At 39.2% G+C, this 21,744-nt stretch overlaps 2 protein-coding genes across 2 annotated transcripts in view; one reads left to right on the top strand and one right to left on the bottom strand.

The window, feature by feature from the left end:
- Positions 1-21,744, bottom strand: part of LOC134654539 (ATP synthase subunit b, mitochondrial) — a 135,207-nt gene that overhangs the window by 51,552 nt on the left and 61,911 nt on the right. The gene's annotated exons all lie outside the window — the stretch shown is intronic.
- On the top strand, positions 15,975-20,665 carry LOC134654448 (solute carrier organic anion transporter family member 74D-like). The gene is made up of 8 exons (XM_063509922.1): positions 15,975-16,070; positions 16,671-16,792; positions 17,083-17,172; positions 18,150-18,346; positions 18,964-19,077; positions 19,641-19,765; positions 20,248-20,388; positions 20,487-20,665. Exons 2-8 carry the CDS (start codon positions 16,685-16,687, stop codon positions 20,660-20,662), a joined length of 951 nt encoding a protein of 316 aa, XP_063365992.1. The 5' UTR covers positions 15,975-16,070; positions 16,671-16,684; the 3' UTR covers positions 20,663-20,665.

Below are 21,744 nucleotides of genomic sequence, written 5' to 3'. Positions count from 1 at the left end.
CGATTGAAAAAAATCCATTTTAAATAGCTAAACGACCTTTCTACGTTAACGGATGTCACAGGAAGGTTAATAAAAATAATAAAATATTGCACGCAACTATAGTTGTATTTTTATGACATTTAATGTCATTCGACGTAAATTGTTTTAAAAATAGATTTGGGCGGAAAAGGGTTTGTACCGTAAAGAGTTATATCTAGAAGTGTAATCCTAAGATAAGTTTTTATTTTTATTATTTGTTTTATTTTCGCACCACCCGTTAACTTGAATCTGTTTCGCCGTCTCACTATCTGAAGGTTGTCTGGAAGAGATCGCTATTTAGCGATAAGTCCGCCTGTTGTTACCTACATTTTTGTACCAGTTCATACTTTTGTGCCATTTCTTTTGTAGTGTGCAATAAAGCATTTTATTATTATTATTCTCTTTATTTATCTTTTATCTTAAGTTAGGGTTTTTGTAATATGAATATAAAAGTAAAATATAAAAACACTTACAAAACAATAAAAAATACATATAAACACATTATAAAAACCTAACCTAGGGTGCCGCCATTATTATTATTTTATAGTTTTTGTTTTTTCTGCCAACCATACCCTTTGCTACGATAACTGCACGTTGATAACGATCACTAGTTATAATATAATGCATGTATGTAAGTATGTAGTTTAGTTTTATTGTTTAGTTTATCTTTTTATGTCCTAATAATAAAGTAACTTAGAGACTGTGCGGAAAGAGAAGAGTCGTGGAATGTATGGGGCCCAATACATTCCACGACTATTCTCTTTCCGAACAGACTCTACAATGTGTGTCTATTCTATATGTATATTCTAAATGTCATAAATGTTTGTCTTTCCCAACACGTAGAGGCCCTTTTGACACTTTAATGAAATGTATGCCTACACCGAGCGGATGCTGCCCTTGCCCGTGTCATGGGTTGCATGCAGAGGCAGCACCCACCAGGGTGTAAGGACTATTGAGAGTTGATGGAATCTAAAATGAACTAGGTTTACGAGTGAAAGCGATGCACTAAGTAGTCTAAGTACTGAGCTATGGGATAAAAATCTGTACGGATATGATGGTCGTTCTTGTCTACGTGACAGCGTGATAAAACGGTGTCCGTCACTTTCTTTCCCACGGTGTTAAACAGTGACAGTTATTTTATCACGTGGATAAAGATGGATAAAGCTATCCATAATAGGCTGGCGGACGCCTGCCTAATAAAACGGTATGCAATTTTATTTCCGGCAGACGGTGACTCGGCCTTACAAGATGGCCCCCACAAAAAGCCACATCATAGATGTTTATTATTAATATCTTATCATGAAATCAGGGATCGGAACCGGTTTTTTGCAAAAACTTAGAAATAACCATATTTTTCGAATTATTTTAACTCGAAATGTAGGACTCGGTTGTGTTTTTAGGTTACGACTTCGTATTATTAGATTGCCCAATTAGAACTGAAGTAATTAGCAAAGAACGAAAAAATACCGTTTCCGTTCCCATACAAAAAATACCGGTATCCGATCCCTGCATGAAATATCCATGAATGTACTATGTATGTATTTACAACTAAGCAGGCGCGTAGAATGACATGTGATTATGCTTTAAAAGGAAACGAATACAGATATTAACGATATCGTAGTTGAAATGCGATAATCCGGACGTTTTGTTTATGTTATGGTCGCGATAAGAAAATTACGTTTGAACATTCACCTTCACAGGATGTATCGAGTCCAAAATAGTTTAACCGACTGCAAATAGGAAATACTAAACTGATAAGTTATTATTATTGTGTATATTTTCCATATCTCTGGACCATGGGGTCCCGGACCTTTGGGAGGCGTGCGTGGGGCCGAAGCCAACAGCGCAGAGATCTTTTAAGACAATTTAAATGTAAAACAAGGGATACACGTGGCGGATACCATCCCCGAACGCACAATGTGATACATCCGGAGATGGTCCCCGCCAGGTGCAAAGACTATTGCAGCGCAGCACTTTTGTGCTCTGATGGGATCTAAGGTGACATAGGCTATAGATTTGAATGTTGGATGGACTGGATATCGGTCTATGACAATCAGTCTCAAAATTGTGAAAGACAGGTGGTGACTCGCCTACTCATTTAGTGGGCCCTAAAACGGCCGCACGCACAGTGCGACAATAGGGCAACACTTCGGAGCGGCTGTAAGGTTGTCGAGAGGTGAGTCTGCGGTAGCCAGATCCCGGTAATCCGTTCAGCAGGCCGCCGGCGTAATGACATTTTAGTTTTACAGTTCCAACCTGGAGTGTAGATCCCGCTCTTGTGACTCCACTCTGGCCGGCCGGTGAAGGCAAAGTGTGGTGTGAAATATAGGTAGGTAATTAAATCTTTAATAGAAAAAAGTAAAAAATAAAATAAAATAAATAAAAAATAATTAAAAAATTAAAAATAAAGAAAAATAAAATAACTTAATGTAATAACTTTTTTTTAAAAAAAGGGAACCGCCTTCAAAAAACCAACCCACTGAAAAGTACAAAATACTTTTTATATGGCACCCCTTTACGTGTCCAGTCCCTATTCCGTCGTAAAGCAAAATTTTGCCAAAAAGTAATGAACCTAATAATAAGAAAATTAATGATCATCCGGGTAATTATTTAGTTTTTGAAGTCGGTGCCAAACCAAAAATTTTGAGAACCGATATTTTAGACAACGAAGAACGCTACACTTACTTGCATTATAAAGACATACTTAGTTTACTCATTAATTTAGTTCTTGTAGGTACTACGTACTCGTTTTTTTTTCTGATTGGTAGTAAAGACTGTTTTTGTTGGTTTGGCACCGCCTTCAAAAACTAAGTAATTACTAATTACCCGGATGATTATTAATTTTCTTATTATTAGGTATTCATTACTTTTTGGCAAAATTTTGCTTTACGACGAAATAGGGACTGGACACGTAAAGGGGTGCCATATAAAAATTATTTTGTACTTTTCAGTGGGTTGGTTTTTTGAAGGCGGTTCCCTTTTTTCTTCTTCCCTTTATTTATTTTAGGTTTTGGGTTAAAAGACTAGTTAGGCTCTCCATTTAGTTTTGGGCTAGTAACTACCTACTAATGTTGGTGATCAGGGCCGGATTAACCCTAAGGCAGAGTAGGCAACTGCCTATGGGCCCCGCCTCGGCTAGGGGGCCCCGGCTCGGCTAGGGGGCCCGGCGGCCGCGCGCGCGCAAAAAAAAAATGTGTTTGCAAAGTTTGGCATATGGCCAAAATTCATAAATATTTTTTTATGTTACCTACTTATACCTAATGTCCAATATCAGTTTCTCAGACACACAATCATCAAATGATTATGTAAATTATGTTATTTTATAGCTTTTAAAGTCTGTAAATCGAGCTCGAATTTCAGGCTCCCGAGGGCCTAAAACCTCCTTAATGAAACTTTGGCCCTCCGAGTAACTCTTGTATGACACATATATTATTGTTGAGTAACATTTGACGATTGGTTCGTGTCAGAGCGCTGCTTTGATTCATTGATTTCAGAAGATGAGCCTTTTGCCTCGCATGAAAGCTCACCTCGCTGGTTATAAGTACGCTTCGGGCTTGTTAAGTATGTGGAGATTGCTGAGCTCGACCTTCAGCCTCACTTTTTACCTCAATTTTTGGTTCGCCTACCAAATCTCTTCTTCAGCTTAGCCTTAGGCCTCGCTGCGCCAAGCTCGGCCTGCGGTCTCCTTTTTTAATACAATGGACATTGGTTGTCGTCTGTGATCTAGCTGAGCTTATCCTGAAGCACGGCTTTGACCTCGCATGAAAGCTCACCTCACTGGGTAACTTCGGATTTTTAGGCCTTTTTAACACGGTTTCACAATTTTTCACAAAAAATTTCGCGCTTGCTAAATATTGCTTTTCCGATTTACCCTGTACTTACATGCTAGTTTGACTGGTTAATGAATAATCATTTAAACACATGTAAAATCTTTATTATTAGGTTAATTTTAATCATGTGGCTCATATGGTCGGACAATCACTGTTCAGCCTCGCAAAATATTTAACTACTTACTTATTGAGAAAAAAGAGCTCTCCCCACACTAGACGCAAGGAGGAATCGGCAAAAACTAATATAAAAAAACCTTTATGTCCACGCAAGAGCGAAAAAAACATTCGGCATGTTCGGATCGGCTCAACCGACAGCTGAAGGTTGAAATTAAAACCGCAAACTTACTTGCCTGTACTGAACAACTGAACTTATGTATGCAGAATTAACTGTACGGGGGCCCCGAGCATTGCACTGCCTAGGGGCCCCGACTTGCTTAATCCGGCCCTGTTGGTGATGGCCTAACTCGATGATAATCGCGACACAACATAATATATGACGTTTTGGTGCTAAACGATTTGTATGTATATTGCTCCCACTCCCATACCCAGTCCCAGTCCGAGTCCGACTCCCACTCGCACTATTTTATCTAAATCGGTTTCAGCAACATAAATTTGTTGGCATGGCCACCTACCGATAGCATGGCCACCTACCGGGTCCAATTGGTTTTTCAAACCATCCATGTACTGTACACTAAACCCTTCTCCAGAATGTAACAAACACTTTTCTGAAAACCCCATCAAAATCGGTTCAGCCAAACGCGAGATAATCACGAACAAACATACACACATATATACGTACATACATACATACCTGGGGTCAAACTGAGAACGTCCTTTTTTTAAAGGCAGTTAGTAAAAAGTTCATCGACCCACCTAATGGAACTCTGCAACATAGGCACACGACGACAAGTCGGTTAACCAAAACAAAGTGTGCCTATGTTGCACCAACCCTAAGTTCCACTAGGTACAGCAAGGGTTCAGCATCAGCTCTATCTTGGGTACCTACTGCTCTCCCAAGTGCTCATCAAGATGTGACAGATGACCAAAATAGCGTGGGCCTATGTTGCACCAAACCTGAGTTCCACTAGGTACAGCAAGGGTTCAGCATCAGCTCTATCTTGGGTACTGCTCTCCCAAGTGCTCATCAAGATGTGACGGATGACCAAAATAGCGTGGGCCTATGTTGCACCAAACCCGAGTTCCACGAAGTACAGCAAGGGTTCAGCATCAGCTCTATCTTGGGTACTGCTCTCCCAAGTGCTCATCAAGATGTGACGGATGACCAAAATAGCGTGGGCCTATGTTGCACCAAACTCGAGTTCCACTAAGTACAGCCAGGGTTCAGTATCAGCTCTATCTTGGGTACTGCTCTCCCAAGTGCTCATCAAGATGTGACGGATGGCCAAAATAGCGTGGGCCTATGTTGCACCAAACCTGAGTTCCACTAGGTACATCCCGAGTTCCACTAGGTACATCCAGGGTTCAGCATCAGCTCTATCTAGGGTACTGCTCTCCCAAGTGCTCATCAAGGCGTGTCGGATGACCAAAACAGCGTGAGCCTATGTTGCACCAAACCTGAGTTCCACTAGGTTCAGCATCAGCTCAGATCTATGTATACTAAAACCTTCTCCGGAATGTAAGAAACACTTTTCTGAAAACCGCATCAAAATCGGTTCAGCCAAACGCGAGATAATCGCGAACAAATATACATACATACATACATACATACGGGTCAAACTGAGAACCTCCTTTTTTTTTGAAGGCGGTTAAAAAAAACTGACTTCACAAAGCAGCTTTAAATGTCATTCATATTATTTACAACCTTAGTTTTTTTCCATTACCTACCTAAATATTATTGTTTACGTGATTTTGTGGTTAATAGGCAAAAAAAAATTGGACTGTTTCATACATTTTGGCTGATGGTCCATTTTCTATGGAAGGGTAATTTTTTTTTCGCGATTTCGGGGTTGGTCCCATAGTAAAAGTTGCTCAATATAATCCCATAACCTCCCTGGCAACGGGAATGCAGTTGTTTTTAGCCACTCTGTACGGGAACCCCGGAATTTTATTAACAAAAGTTAAAAGTATAAAAAATCATAACTCGAAAACTACGAAAAATCGGCTATCATACATGGGGTATATTCTGATAGCCCGCGACGTGAGGAATCTAAAAAAAATTTTTGGACGTCAAGGTTTGGACCACCCTGTATTATTACGTGTTTTTAAGTACATGTACCTACTATAATTTTCAACAGTCATGGTTATTAGGTAATATCTTATCAAAAACTAAAAATGTATCGATTATTGATGTGACAATGACAAAAAGGCATCATCATAGTCATCATTTCCATGCATTAATTAACAGGCAAATAGGGTTGCTGACACATGTTGAATTTTATAACTAAATCTAGTTAAATGTAGATAGAAAATGAGCAATTTAGCGTCCAACGGGTGGGTAAGTACCTAGGTACCTAAGTCAATCAATAGTACTAAGTAGGTATAGTTTGTCAAAGGACTGTCTCATTTCAAACATAGATAGAGAGAAACATACTATCTTTGTCTTACACTAGTACTAGCACCCAAAACAAAAGGTGAGTATAAGTTTTCCTGGTCCTTACTGACTGACAAATTGGTTTGACCAACTATATCATTGTATTTGTGTGCCAGGTACAGCCTAGAGTCGCATTTTTTTCTTCAGTCCGACTCACACTTGAACCTAAAGACGCGCATCTGCCCTTCAGCCCTACGCAGTGATCGGCCTTCGCAATTAACCATTAATAATTGGAGCATTATTTTGTGTTTAAGCACTAATCTCCCGCAGCTCGCAGCTCGGCCTTCGGGCTCGCGTGAATGCGTACCTCTCCCGGACGCTTCGGGACTTCGACCTTCGCTGTGATCCCATAAGGGTTCCGATTTTTCCTTTTGAGGTACGCAACCCTAAAAATATTAATTTTCTCTCTCTGTTTCTCTTTGTTAATCTCTTTGTTATTTTATACTTGTGTATGTAATATAGTTTATCACGAATAAATGTTAGATTGATTGATTACATAAACCCTATTACTTAAGGCAAAGTTTATGATTTTGGGTAGTAAAACTCAAATTTCTCGAATCTTAGATGGTAGCCCTCAACTAGAGGCTCATTAATAGAGCGTGTAGAGGAGGCCAGAAACCTGGGTATAATAATAGACAACCAGTTAAGGGTCGAAAAGCACATAGCAGAGCTAGCCAAATCGTGTTTCTATAGATTGAAAGTATTGTATTAAGTAAGAAACCTTCTAGATGAAAAAGTTCGCTTAACATTATGCGAATTGCTCATATTGTCTAAGTTGAATTACGGCGATCTGGTGTACGGGCCTTGTCTGCAACAAAAAACTCGTCGATTAATACACCGAGTTCAAAACGCGTGTTATCGATATTGCTACAAAGTTCCTCCAAGGAGCCATATCACACCGTTTTTGAACAAATCTTCGACTCTGAATATGGCATCACGTAGACATTTACATCTTGCTTGTCTTCTCTTTGGCGTTATAAATTGCAAGTCACCCGAATATCTGTATTCTAAATTAAAAATATTTCTTCTTTTCACAATCGACACGCCACAAGATCTACTCGACGTTGCATTTTAGAAGTAAACCCTCATAGGACGATTGCCTTTACCGGTTGTTTCCGTTATCTCACGGCCAAATGCTGGAATGATATCCCTCCGCCTTTAAGACAGCTTAAATCCAAAAAAAAACATTTAAAAATCACTTTTAAAAAATTATCCTTGAAAAACAAACTGCTGGGATTCCATTTGGCTATTTGGTTGCAGATTTTAGGATATAACATGGTGGGGCTGGTGTCACACAACTAGGAGGCTTAGGTACACACAGTACACACGACACGTGTCAATTTTTACCTATTATCTAAGTATTTTATGAAAAAAATATCATACGACATGCACAAATATAATCACACTTACACTGTACGATTGTTTCCGACGTACGTAAATACTTCATCGTGAATATATTCTTTGTTGTGACCTGGGTCCCGGCAGAAAATCAGTGCTTTTGCTCGAAAGAGCCCTCAGCCCTTTTGTCCTGCTGCAACGCACACAGTTTGTACCTACCTACTTTTATTAAATTTTACTTTTGTATCTACTAATTTCTATGTTATTTTATTTGTTATTGTAATAATTATTTTGTTTTTTTTTTCCTTTTCTTCTGTTATGTTGTGTGTAAATTTATATTGTGTGTCATTGTCATTGCAGCTGTCAAATAAATGATTTATCTATCTATCTAATATAATATATCTTTTAAAACCTCGTACCTATCTTATATCATGGAAAAACCGACCGATGTTGATATTTGATTAACTTGAAAACCTTCATATGTTCTCGCACGAGTTATCTCTCAGAGGCCAATTTAAACGTACAGTTTTACTTCAAAATGATATCATATTTGCCCGTGCATTTCACTCGTACTTGTCCGTACATGTATTGGCGCGAGTGAGACGCACGGGCGAATGATAACAAAATGATTTAGATATTTTGACATTTTGATGTCAATAAGTAAGCGTGAATTGGTCTAACGATTATCTTATACCTATCTATTGACAATCCTATATATTGCGGCTTTAGTTCACATTTTCTGATATCATTCGATTAAATCAAGTCGGGTGTGTAGAAAACTTATTGATTGAATTAATGCGCATAAATTGTTTACCGAGCTTACTGCGGACTCGGAAGTTTACAAATATATTTCGAACATTTTATCAGAGCGTCGTAATAAGTACACCTCTACTTCGAACACGTAGGAAGAAGATTGTGTTTTAACTTATAATTTCATTACAAGTGCAGTTATGGAGAGTAATAATTTGTTGCCCCGAGGGAAGTCAGGTAAGAGTTAAAGTTGTATTTAATGTGTAAAGTAAATTGTAATTGTAATTGTAACCGTTATTGACAAATAGTCTTGTTAGGCATAGTGGTAATTCTTGGTAGGTGTATAGTGGTAATCCTATCTTATTAAAATGTTTAGAGTAATATATTATGCATGCTGTGTTCACCTGTAATTGGTGGCGCAATTATAATTTAATATTACGCAAGTGTGTTAGTCTATAAGTTGTTGTTGCCACTGTTGGTGAACCTTAATAAAAAAATAAAATAAAAATAAAATAAAAATAAAATAAAAATAAAATAAAAATAAAATAAAAATAAAAATAAAAATAGTCCATATACACATAATAAATTAACAAATAGTATTTAAAATAAATAATTAATCATAAATTCATAACACAAGTAACACAACACACACTAAGTCAAATAAATTAAATTAAATTAAATTAACACTTAAATCGTAATAAATAAAATTAAAATTATTAAAATTCAAAAGTTCAAAATTAACATATGTATAAACATTACAAATTTAAGATTTAAAACTATTTAACGTAGCTTTGACAATATAATAATAATATGGCATTGATGGTCCGTTGCGTGTAGCTGACCCACAGGCTACAGGTATAAAATGACTGACAGTAAGCTCTAAAGAGCGTGGTTTTTACTTCTGTGGTAGGGTAGACCGGGGACAATTGAAACAATTTGCCTTTAACCGCCTGTGATCGTTATATTTTTATGAGTAGAAAGATGTACGCTCGAAATATTTCAAGGTTAGTTATCTGGTTCCTAAATAAAATGTATTTGAACGGTCTATAGTCCATAGTTTTTTTAAATAATGTAATAAAGATAATGGGGCAGTATGGTTCAATTGACCTCACATGACTGTCAATTGAAACACTACGTGAGGTTAATTGAAACACTCAAATATCTTCGGCACAATTAAAGTACTTATATCCCTTTCAATCTTTTTCATCACTACCTCAGCATACAATGAGCTCATTAAAAGTTTGCAAGCATAACATAAACATATTTCAATTTATGAGCATCTGAACATCTCTATAATAAAACTTGGGAAAAAAATAGTACTTATACGACTTTTAATTTTCTTTTTCGCTGCCACCTTATGCGTTTACCTTAACCAAAGTAATTTTAATGAAATTCTAAGATATAACGATAAGGAATCGCAAAAAACAAGCACAATTATGTTCCATACAAAAATGCTTGTTTCAACTATAACAATGTTTCAATCATAACCTTTCCCACACACCCTGTGATGAGTGTGCAGACGTCGGAATGTAAAATGAAATAATAGGCGCAATAAAATATCAGTTTAAATTGTTTTATATTCTCTTTATTTATTTTTGGTCTTAAGTTAGGTTATTTTATAATATGGATATAAAAATAAAATACAAAAACACTTACAAAAACAATACAAAATACTTATAAACATATTATAAAAAACCTAACCTAGGGTGCCGCCAGCAGCGGGGCAAGGCCCAAGCTGCCGGTGGTCAGGGTTGCAGAGAGAGGAACCGGCGGACTATCCGCGCCGTGTCCAAGATCACCGCCTTCTGCATCTGACCCTTGATCCAACCACCTAGCGAGAGTCTCTCAAGATGTTGGTCGAGACTCTTCGCTATTAGACCGTTCACTGAAACGACTATCGGGACAATGATCGTCGAATCAACATCCCACATGGCGGTTATCTCGTGAGCCAAGTCTAGGTACTTGCTGGACTTGTCCTTCTCGGCTCTCACGAGATTCTCATCATGGGGGATGGTGATGTCAACGAGCACGGCCCGGCGTTGCGATCGATCTATTATCACAATGTCAGGCTTATTGGCTACAATAGTCCTGTCAGTGATGACAGATCGATCCCAATAGAGCGTGGCACGACCATTCTCGAGAACTGGCGCAGGTGAATACTTGTAGTACGGTACTTCGCGGTTCACAAGGCCGTATAGAAGAGCAAGCTGCTGGTGTATAATCCTGGCTACGAGATTATGTCTGTGCAAGTACTCGCCGTTCGCAAGATGAGAACAACCGGAAATGATATGCCTGAGTGACTCTCCGGGACGACGGCATGCCCGACAAATGTCGACCGTACCGTCCTTCAGGATATATTTCCGATAGTTGTTCGTCATCATTACTTCGTCCGCAATTGCACAGGCAAAACCCTCGGTTTCTCCGAAGAGGTCCCCGAATCGTAACCAGTTCACCGACGCGAGCAGGTCCACATCGGGTCCCGTGAGGGCCTTGTAGAACCGCCCGTGTAGCACCTTACTCTCCCATGCCGCCTTGCGATCCGCATTACTTAGTACCACAGGTTTGCGCCAGTTCTCGTTTGCCAAGGAGAGCGGCGTGAGGTTCCTGTCTACTGCCACCACATCACGATGCATCCCACAGTCGTTGTTAAGGAAATAATTCCTGAGATTGTACACCTCGCGGTTGTGGAGATCCTTGGCGTTTAGGAAGCCTCGGCCTCCACATTTCCGTGGGATGTACAATCTCATAACTGACGAGCGTGGGTGTAGCATGCGATTGTTTTATTATTATTAGAAAACAAAAATATAGCGAAATGCCAATAAAAAAATGTTAAACTTTCTCTGACATACATTTTAGCACTGACCGACCTCTTTTGTTGCTAAAATGTATTATTATTAATTTATTATATATCAAACATCAAATCAACATAAACATAAACGTTTCAATCGTCCACAAACAAGTTGTTTCTATCGTCCCCACACCAAGTTTTTCACTTCAAGGTCAAATATAATATGTAAAAAAGACTCTAACGCTGATCAACGGCCATTGAAAACATTCGTTTGTTCCTAACTATAACACCAAAGTAATTTGATTAGTCAAAACACAAGAGTAAACGAAGATATAAGAAAATATACGAGACCACAAATACTTACTTTTTACCGCGAAAAACTGGCTTGGCTCGTGGACACTCCCGTCTCGCACCGGCGCTTGAGCGCTACTGGCCGAGGATTCAAACATGGCCGACCGCGTGTTCCGAGTATTGCGTCAGACGCGTAGGTATTATAGTTATCGAGAAATTTGACTTGTTTCAATCATAACGTGTTTCAATTGTCCCCGGTCTACCCTACACCTCGCAAACCTGCGCGCCAACATGTGGCTCCGGAATGTTGTCCGAAAGGTCATCGGTGACCCAGTGACCCAGGTATTTGAACTTCGACACTCGCGTTAGTTGCGTTCCGCCTAGTGTGACGGGCGGCACTGTGTCAACTTTGCTACCTGCTGTAGGTAAAGCTGTTCCTTGTTTGGCGGGTGGAAAGTCTCATTTCCTGTCAACGTAACGTACCTCCCTTGGGTATTTTGTGTATATATTGGCCTTAAAAGTGCATTAAATAATAGTAGATTGTTAAACAAGGGTTACATAAGTATAAAATAAATTAAATTAGTAACCAGCCATGATGAGACGTAAATAAATGTATTCTATATTATATTCTATTCTAAAAGTACCCCGAGATATTATAATATAGTTCGAAACTTCTATCACAGTGACATTTTGACATAAGTGTCAATCACAGACCTTTTAACCTAATATAAATAAATACTTACTTTACTGTTCGCTTGTAACTCTCACACATAGAATTAGATGAACAAGAACAACTGTCAATCTTCAAAAGTGTGACCAAAAATGAAATGCAAGTGTGTGCGTAAATTGTCTATGTGAGATCAAAAATAGTGATGTCAAGTTACAACATATTAATAATTTGTCGATGTTTGATTGCTTTATCGACTACTTTTTCAAATGTGTTATTTTAAACGTAAAAATTCTACGACATTAAGACGTACAAATAACACTTGCACTGCGTGTGCTATCAAAATCCTTGCAGATTTATCTTAATGTAAAGTGTGTTGGAAAGTGAAGTTAAAATTTATTGCTAAACATGAGCACGTTCAAAAAGGTATAACATTCGTTATTATTTCAAGTCGGTTATAAAAGCTAATATCTTAATGATGTCTTGTGAAGAAATAATTACATAGCTATTGATATACCGACAAGTTATCGATACCGTCATATGAACATTTTATCAAGCCCTAGCGTAAAGTAACAGATTATGTTTTTACACAAAATATTTTAAATTATAGCCTAATATGATAAAATATTAGCACACAAAGGAAGAAAAACTTATAATGAACTGTATAAACCGGCTTCTTACACTTTTTACGCTGCTAATTTGACAAAATATCGTTATGAAAATTTCGCTCGGAATATCATAAATCCTCTGAAATGAGTATTTGCTTGGATTATTTGGCCCTGTGACACTGCAACCCAGCACACTACAAGACACCATCTTCACTGAATTACTTTATTTAATACTTTTCGTCCTAATCCGTGTATATTTTTCAATTTGAAAATTACCGGGATACGCTCTTGGCCGTCAGCGGCCGTCGTCAAACTCAAAAGTGGTTACGTTTTCTCATTGGTAGTCCGACTCTTTCGCACTCATGGGATGTTCATATACGTGATGGCTTCCCTTTCGCACACTTAAGCTGTCTGTCAAGCGCGAGCGGATTCTAGGTCTGTGCTCTCACAAGATATTTGCAATAGGGTATTTGACTTCTAGTCAAATCCGTTTCTATTTTCGAACTGTCAAAACGATTTTTTGTTACTATGGAATTTATATAATATGAAACACCAGCATTTAGCTAGCAATTCTAGCATGTGACGTCACGATCAAATTACCTACTCTTTATCATTTTATACGAGTTTTAAAATAGGTATAGTGTCTAAAAATAAGTACGGTCTACGTTTCTCTATTAATCTTCTGGTGCTTTATTTCTTGTATGGAGTAAAATAATTTATTTTAAATACAGTCAAGTAACTTCTCAGCAAAAAACTATTTTTCTCACTTGTTCCACAACTTACTTACCTATTTACTATGTATATTCATTTTGGATGTCGCCAGTTCGCGAGCATGTGCGAAAATACTTCAACCCGGAGAGCTTCGAGCCATTGGCGTTTCGAGACATGGCCAAAACGGGGTTCATGGCGATGATGCTGGCGGAGCTGGTAGTCTACTTCCTGCTACAGCAGAGCGCAGACCTTGGAGAGCTTCCTCACTATATTACAGGTAATTTGGGTATAGGTACTAGTACGTAATCGAACATAGATTTGTGACCCGCGACGATGAGCAGGGATGTTGCGAACATCCGCATCAGCAACCGCGGAACTTCCGTATTATTTTCAACATCCGCATCCGCATAAAATCGATGCGGAGCTTATGCGGATGCGGATGTCGAACAATTCGATACAGGAACATCTTAGCGGCGGCGTAAGTGCTAGGTAATTTCGTCATTACCTATAACGAAATCGTCTAGATCCAGAAAAGTCGACCAAGTTACTGTTTATCAATAACGCACCTATATTCTTGCTCAAATACTAAACGTTTCGTTTTTTTTAACCCGTGGAGCGCCCCGAACCAAGAATAGTATGGAGTTACTATCACACGTGTCTTGTTAGGGCGCTCCACGGGTTAAATAAAAAAATACTAAAAAATGTAATATTTGACGTTTTCTAAGTACCTAATCTTGACATCCGCGTCCGCAACCGCATCCGCGGATGTCAAAAAATCTGCATCCGCAACATCCCTGATATAGAGAACGTTTTCACAGTAGGCACAGGGGCCCACTGATTACCAGTTCGCTGGATGATGTCAGCCTGTCAGTTAAACGCAAAAGGTCCGAACAACTGACATCGTGACATCGTCCGGTGAACTATAAATGGTGGGCCCCTTAAGTGTCATAATAATTTAACTTTTTAAATCAATGTACTTAATGCCAATCCCATCACAAACATAAATGTGAAATGAAATGAGTCAAGTTCAATATTAAACATGTGCGTCGTTGGCTTCGCCGACAAAAATAATGAGATCATGGTCATTATTTTTAAAATACATTTATTTTACTTGGGATATAATTCAAGTTCAGGATTTGACTTGGCTAGTTTTATCAACAACCCAAAATTTAGACAAATAACCTAAAGAAATATAACTACGTAAAACCATGGTAAAACCTACCTGTAGTAGGTGCGTGTAGTTGGGAGATTTTAGCCCATAGTTGGGTAGTTTTATGGCTTCTAAAGTATTCGTCTTTCCCTTCTAGATGTTATTATAATCAGCATATCCCTGCTGGAGTTCCTCGTTGTCCCGGTAATCAGTGGGCTGGGCTCGGAGAGGAGAAGGACTGTGCTAATGGGATGGACCATCGCCGCTCTGGTAACCACGGTACCTCTGTTCGCGTTGCCCGATCCGGATACTACTGCTGATGAGGGTGAGTTCCATTGACGTATATATCTCAGGACTGGCCTTCCAGGCAATAAAAATGGGGCTTGAATGGGGCCAGTACAGCGGTATGACACCGCAACAACGCGGTTGGTTGATGAGTTCGCATCACGCGCGCGATTGGTCGCAACTAGTTGCGTTAGACGGCGCCCCGCTGAACTAGTACCATTTTTAGTGCCCGTAAGGCACGTCCTGAGATATACGTCAATGGTGAGTTGAGTAATATCTTATATTTTGGTCTTATTTTAGCAGTTCTTTGTTTTGATTTGAGTACAATAGACACTCAGCAGTTAACTTTTATGGAGCACCATTGTGCAACACGGGAACATTAGGTAACTTACCTATATAATTACTTACTGTTGCACAGTGTTGATCCGCAGTTGCCCCACAAAAGTTAGGTAACTGCGGTGTGGATGCACCTTGATAGTCAATTAATCACAATACGCGTGTAACCCTTTGCTGTGTGGTTGCAGGTCTTTGCACAACCTCAGCTCCACAAGCTCCTTGGTCTTTAGCTACGAAGGCGGCTGTCCGTCTGTCCATGCTGCTCATATGTGGGGTAGTGAGCGCGCTTGGAAGAGCCGCCTTCTTTTCGCATGGACTTGCGTATTTAGACGAGCAGAATCCTTCCTATAACCTGCATATGCATGTTGGTAAGTTAATATGCGTTGGCATGTAGGTAGGTGCTATTTAATATATCAAATCACTAATCCAGTCGGCAGTATTGCAGCGTGACATTAAAGTCGATTGCTGCCCGCATTTCGCTGATGATATATACATATAACTGTAACATTTGAACGACTACCTTATCACTTCACATCCTTAAACACTTACCCTCCAATTCCTCAGGTATCTTCATCCTACACCGCGTGATGTTATTCACCTTCGGCAGGAGCATGAGAGTCATGGCCTTGGAAGTGGCGTGGATGCTGATCCTGAGCAGCGTCGTCAGTTGCCTGATCACGCTGATCCGGCTCTTCAGGTATCCTGAGGCGGTTCCGGTGCCGGAAATAGAACGCCGAAGTGACAAAGGTATCTTCCACCACTTCGTATACATACCTCCTAGGCACAATGGCCGATTGAATCCACAGGAGATCCCAGGGCTCGTACTTCTCGCAACGTATCATCCGGCGGTACAGCGAGGACAGGCCGCCAGGTTAATGAGGGGTCTCCGCCGCAAGCGGACCTGCTGGATGGGTTGTTCTTAATATAATTGGAGGGTTTTATAGGTACATAAGTTTACTTTAATTTAACTTATTATTTTGTTTAATGTTAATACTTTTAAAATAAACCTTATTTTTATGATATTCTTACATTTAACTAAAAAATAATAATAACCGTGTCTAACCCCCTTCGGGCATCATTGGCCACAATCAACTATTGCAGATTGCAGCGTCAGGTAGGATTATTATACTTATTATTCATTATTTTCCTAAAAAACTACATCGGGACTGTGATTATTATAGGTACCTATGAGGTACCTACTCCAGATATCTTCACGTTGGTACGTTTGGTGGAGTACAGGAAAATCATTTTTTGTTTCTTTGTGTATGTAATATGGCCGATTGAGCAGCTAATGAGCATTCTTTTTTTCTACAAATATAATAAAACAAAGCTTTTTTATATTTCCAGGTCTACTCCGTAGCATGGGTCGCGTCCTTGGCAGCGGAGTGGGACTTCTGCAAATCCTGGCGATGGCCTTACTGGCAGCTGCTTGGCGGGGCTTCGGCCTGCATGATGCGGCCTTTGCCCAGGTACCTACTTTAATGTGTCGTTTAAGCCCCCTCCAGACTATGTGCGTGAATCGCGGCGCGAAGCCGCGAACGCGGGTGTGGACTGTGGAGTCGATTTCGCTGTCTGCGAAAATCGACTCCACACTTGCGTTCTCGCGGCTTCGTGCCACGATTCGCGCACGAGTGTGGAGGGGGCTCTATAAGATACATTCATAAGAACTGGCGCGAGATTTGTACTGAACTGTCAACATTTCCATTTATAGTTGTATTTTTCTCAACAAAAGGACTTAAAAACCCTTAATTTATTACAGGTGAAATACCACGTGCATCCGGACAACGTTTCAGTAACGCAGCTAATAGAAATTCAGTTAAAACTGCTATCCACCCTATTAGCAGTTATTGTAAGTTCTCTTTCAGGTATTTAATTACAATTAAGTACAATTTGAATGGACCTCACCTTGTTGCAATGACTTTATTAACGAAATGTCTGTTTTGACTTGAAAATAGGTACTATAAAAAAATGGTTTCAACAGTCTTTCGGTAAAAACAACATCATTTAAGCGATTGTTAATAAATCTATCCGGTCGCCAAGCACTTTCAACTGAAAGGGACACAGACATAAGTATATGTCATTTCACTGTCGCTCTTAACAGCAAGATAGCAATGCAGATATATAGAGTGGATAGACATGATAAGATTGATAAGTCTTGTTAAATAATGGTCCTTCGAACCGGATTATAAATAATATTTGTAATAATAAATGTAACTACATATTTTTTTTTTTGTAAGTAAGTAAACAAGTAATATATCTAAAAAATTAAAAACTACAACTAACTACAATACCTAACAAAAACTAAAGTTAAACCACTACATATTATGTAGTTACATTTATTTGTCAGGCAGTTAAGACTGTACCTAGTCAAACCTTATTGACATAAAATAATGCATAAGGATATGCTCATTTAAGCTACTAAGAGACCGGGCGTACCGGACCGCAACCTTCAGTCGTGTGGAAGTTGATTTGTCGTACGTCCCTTAAGGACGTAGCTATAAGTGAGAGTGAGAAAACTATAAGTGAGTCCGGTACTGTCTATTACAGTTTTAATGCAAACACACGACAAAGCAACGTTTTGTGTCGTACTTTCAACTAGCTGGATGCATCTACACTGCCCCTAGAAAGAAGAAGACTCAGTTAGGCCGATCGGTCGGACTGTCATCTTATGTTTCTGGGCCCAGTCAATATTTGCTTGCGACCCATACTTAGCCCGACCCATATTTTATAATTGGTCCTTCGAACCGGATCTTATTATAATTATGTACAGTTACATTAGTAGTCATACCTTATTGGTAATTATATGCAACAAATTACTACTTTCAGCTAGCTGGATACATCTACACTGCCCCAGTCATGCCGAAATTTGATCGTAAAGCAGCAGTCGCCAGCGCCGCAAGGATGAGTTTCCTGGCCACCGTGTTCTACGTCGTGATGACGGCGGTGCTGAGCTGCAATCGCAGTGGGATTGGAGGCATGGCTGAGCTTAATTATACTCAGCCTGCTTGTGGACTAAACTGCGAGTAAGTTTAGCTCTTGCTATCAATAATGTCTAAAGCCAATTGGTAGCCTAATAGCATAGCGGGTAGTAGTAGCGGGTTTAAGCCCCGTTCTGTACAAGTTCAAGAATGAGTATGAGACATTAACCAATAAAATTTCGGCTCAGTGGGGCTACCGCGAAAACCGTTTTTCGCAAATTGCGGGGATCTTTCTCTTCTACTCCAATGAAGGCGTAATTAGAGTGACAGAGAAAAATGCCCGTAATTTGCGAACTACGATTTTTGCCGTTATAGCCCTGACTGTACACCGATAGGTGTGTCATGTGTGTCACACATACCTACAATCGAAATTTCGTTCGTGATAGCATTCGTGAAACAACCGTTTCAGTTTGGGCAAAAATGCTTTCGTATGTTCGGAATTCGGATGTTCTCTACAGGTCGCATTTCTCAATCGATTTTCGTGAAATTTTGTGAGCAGGTTCATTAATTGTATAGATTTTTTTCCTCGATTCAGTTCTTGGATTTTTTTCAAAATGACGGACCTATGAAGTATGAGGATTCTCGAGGTCAACAGCTCACATGGCCACTAGTGTTAAGTTTAAAATTATATGTGGCTAAATAAATATTTTTGTTTTTTTCAGTTGTGATCGTCCCTGGATGGAGTTTACTCCCGTCTGCGTTCCTGAGCAGATGACGACGTATTTCTCTCCTTGCCACGCCGGCTGTGCTACAGCTGACACAGTCAATAGTATTGGGTAAATTCTTTACTCTCGTCGAAACCGTTTCGAAATTATAGCACTTTTACGGACTTCATACAAGGCATTGGGGAATGCCTCGTCATAATATCAATCATATATGATTTGTGCACCGTTTCGCATTTATTTTCTATGTACTTTAATTCTACGAATAGGCCAATCAGATTCGATTTTTTCGAACAATTAATTCCCAGCAAACGTTTTCGACCTACAAGCAAAAAACTGAAAAAGAGCAAATATGTATGCGCACCTCCTAAGATTGCGCAAACTCGGATTGCACGCATTAAATTTAGGACCAAACGAAGGTAAAACGATTTCCAGCTTGCTGGGAATTAATTCCTCAAAATGCGCTTTATGGGTCTAATTTTATTAGCCTAGAATTGTTTCCTATCTATTAAATATGCATGTATGTATGTCACTTTATTGAACATAAACAGGTTTACATATATAAAACGGACAAAAACTAAACAAAAATAATTAATATTATTATAAATTATAAATTAATTAATATTAATTAAATATGATTAATATTATTTATAATATTTATTAACTGTCTGGTTCAGGGTGTACTCGGACTGCGCATGCGCGCCGGGCGGGCGCGTCACCAGAGGCGCGTGCGACGACGGTTCCTGCGCGAGCATGTACTCTTTACACCAAATGTGCTACGTGGTGGTTTGGTTGGTCAGCAGTAAGTATCCGACTTTCTACTCGTATGTGTGTAGTGATCAAAAATCGTTGGTTCCAACTTCGCGGTTGTGCTGTACTAATATAGAGCAGAAAAAATCGTTCACACAAAAAAAAAAAATTACTAAAAATTTGGCCAGGCTCGGCTGGGCAGGCTGTGACGGTCCAAAGTAGTGGGTGTAAGATTCTTAAAACCTCAGTCGTGCCGATTACAGCTAATACTTGTAATTGTTGTAAATGCTCTCGAAAAATAATGACTGAAAAAAGGTACTTTATCATTACTTATATGGACAAGAGGTTAAAAACTTAATTAAGAAGGATGTACGTTGTTTGCTTATTGCTACTCGTATTCTTGCTGGAGCTTCACAAGGCACACTGTGGAACTCACGAAACTGAAACACGTTTTTGTTGAATCTTTGTGTAATTTTTAATATAATAGATTTTAAGACACGATAACCCTAATTATAAATTATAACTGTCTTCCAGCTCTGGCGTTCATATGGCACACCACCGTGTTGTTGGAGTCAGTGAATAAGCGTGATGTCGCGATGGCGATAGGCCTCGCGTCAAGCGTTGTGTCCCTCGTCGCCTTCGTGGGGGCCCATGGTTTCTACATGGGAATTAGCTGTAAGTAAAGTACAACCAGAAATAAAATTGCTATAAACCTTTGGTAGATCTCGAAGGTGCTATAATTGGCAGTCCCGCTTTACTTGCTTTCTTTCCAGGGTTCACGTGCGCGTTCTCCCGCGGTTCCAAGTGTCTCCTCCAGAACGATCAGTTCGCACCCTGGGTGGGGTACTCCAGCGCAGTCCTAGCTGCTCTAGCTTTCGTTATCACCATAATCTCCTGCGTCATGCTGAGGAGACAGAAGGCGCCAATGGAAGATGTGAACCTTGGATAGTGTATAGAAATTTATTATAAATCATGGGTTTACTCCAGCGTAGTCCTAGCTGGTCTGGCTTTCATACTCACCATAATCTCCTGCGTCATGCTGAGGAGACAGAAGGTGCCGAAGGAAGATGGGACGAACCTTTGATAGTGTGTAGGTACTGTATAATTGTATAGAAACTTAATTATAAATGAAACAAATAATGGGGTTGGTCGGTCAAAGTATTCCACAGATGGCGCTAGCATACTTACTTTACTCTTTGGCGCCAGCATATGTTTATTTACCTGTCAAAGCTATAGTAGTAAGTTTGTCAGTAAGAAAAGGCGCAAAATTAAAATTTTCTCGATTTTTATATTTAGTCTACATTTTTAAATTTGCCGCTCTTTGCTACCGTCATTATAGCCAACTTTGCCCGCTTTTTTTTGAAAAAACTCGAATTTCTCAAAAAAATTATATCACATCATATGACTTTGTTTTGCTCAGCACGTCCATAGTGATCAAACGCATCAGTTTCATTGAAAAAAAAATTTAAATCGTGTTTTTACCCATTTGTTTGGCGTTTTAGAGGGCGGGCAAAGATATCCGGGGTTTGGGACAACATTACCCACGTCAATTTGGTGTTCAAATACAGCTCGTATGATGATGATGTCTAAGGATCACTTAAAGGTTTTGGGCAATCCTGCCATTTCCTGTTAATAACTTAGCGATAAGTGTAATAAGTACTTAACTTTTAAATAAATTGGGTGGGCAATGTTGCCTACCCGTTTTTGACCATTTCCATACAAGACTCACCTAAGCATTTTACAAAGTCTAAGGTTGGCACTTTAGAGAAAATCTGTCACAATAGTTTAATGGCCAAAAACATGAGTTTTGCTGTATATTTCACGCGTTAAAGAGATAAAACATCTAAATAAAGGATAATAAGACCAATTTAATAGGTACAGTATATATAACTGGTCAACCAAATCTTGTCAGTAAAAAAAGGCGCGAAATTCAAATTTTCTATGGGACGATATCCCTTCGCGCCTACATTTTTCAAATTTGCCGGCTTTTTCTACTGTCAAGATCTGGTTGACCAAGTAGGTATATTTATA

Source organism: Cydia amplana, chromosome 1, assembly GCF_948474715.1.
Source record: "Cydia amplana chromosome 1, ilCydAmpl1.1, whole genome shotgun sequence".
Lineage (NCBI taxonomy): Eukaryota > Metazoa > Arthropoda > Insecta > Lepidoptera > Tortricidae > Cydia > Cydia amplana.
The sequence above is the reverse complement of the archived record's forward strand: the minus strand, read 5'-3'. Positions and strand labels throughout refer to the sequence as shown.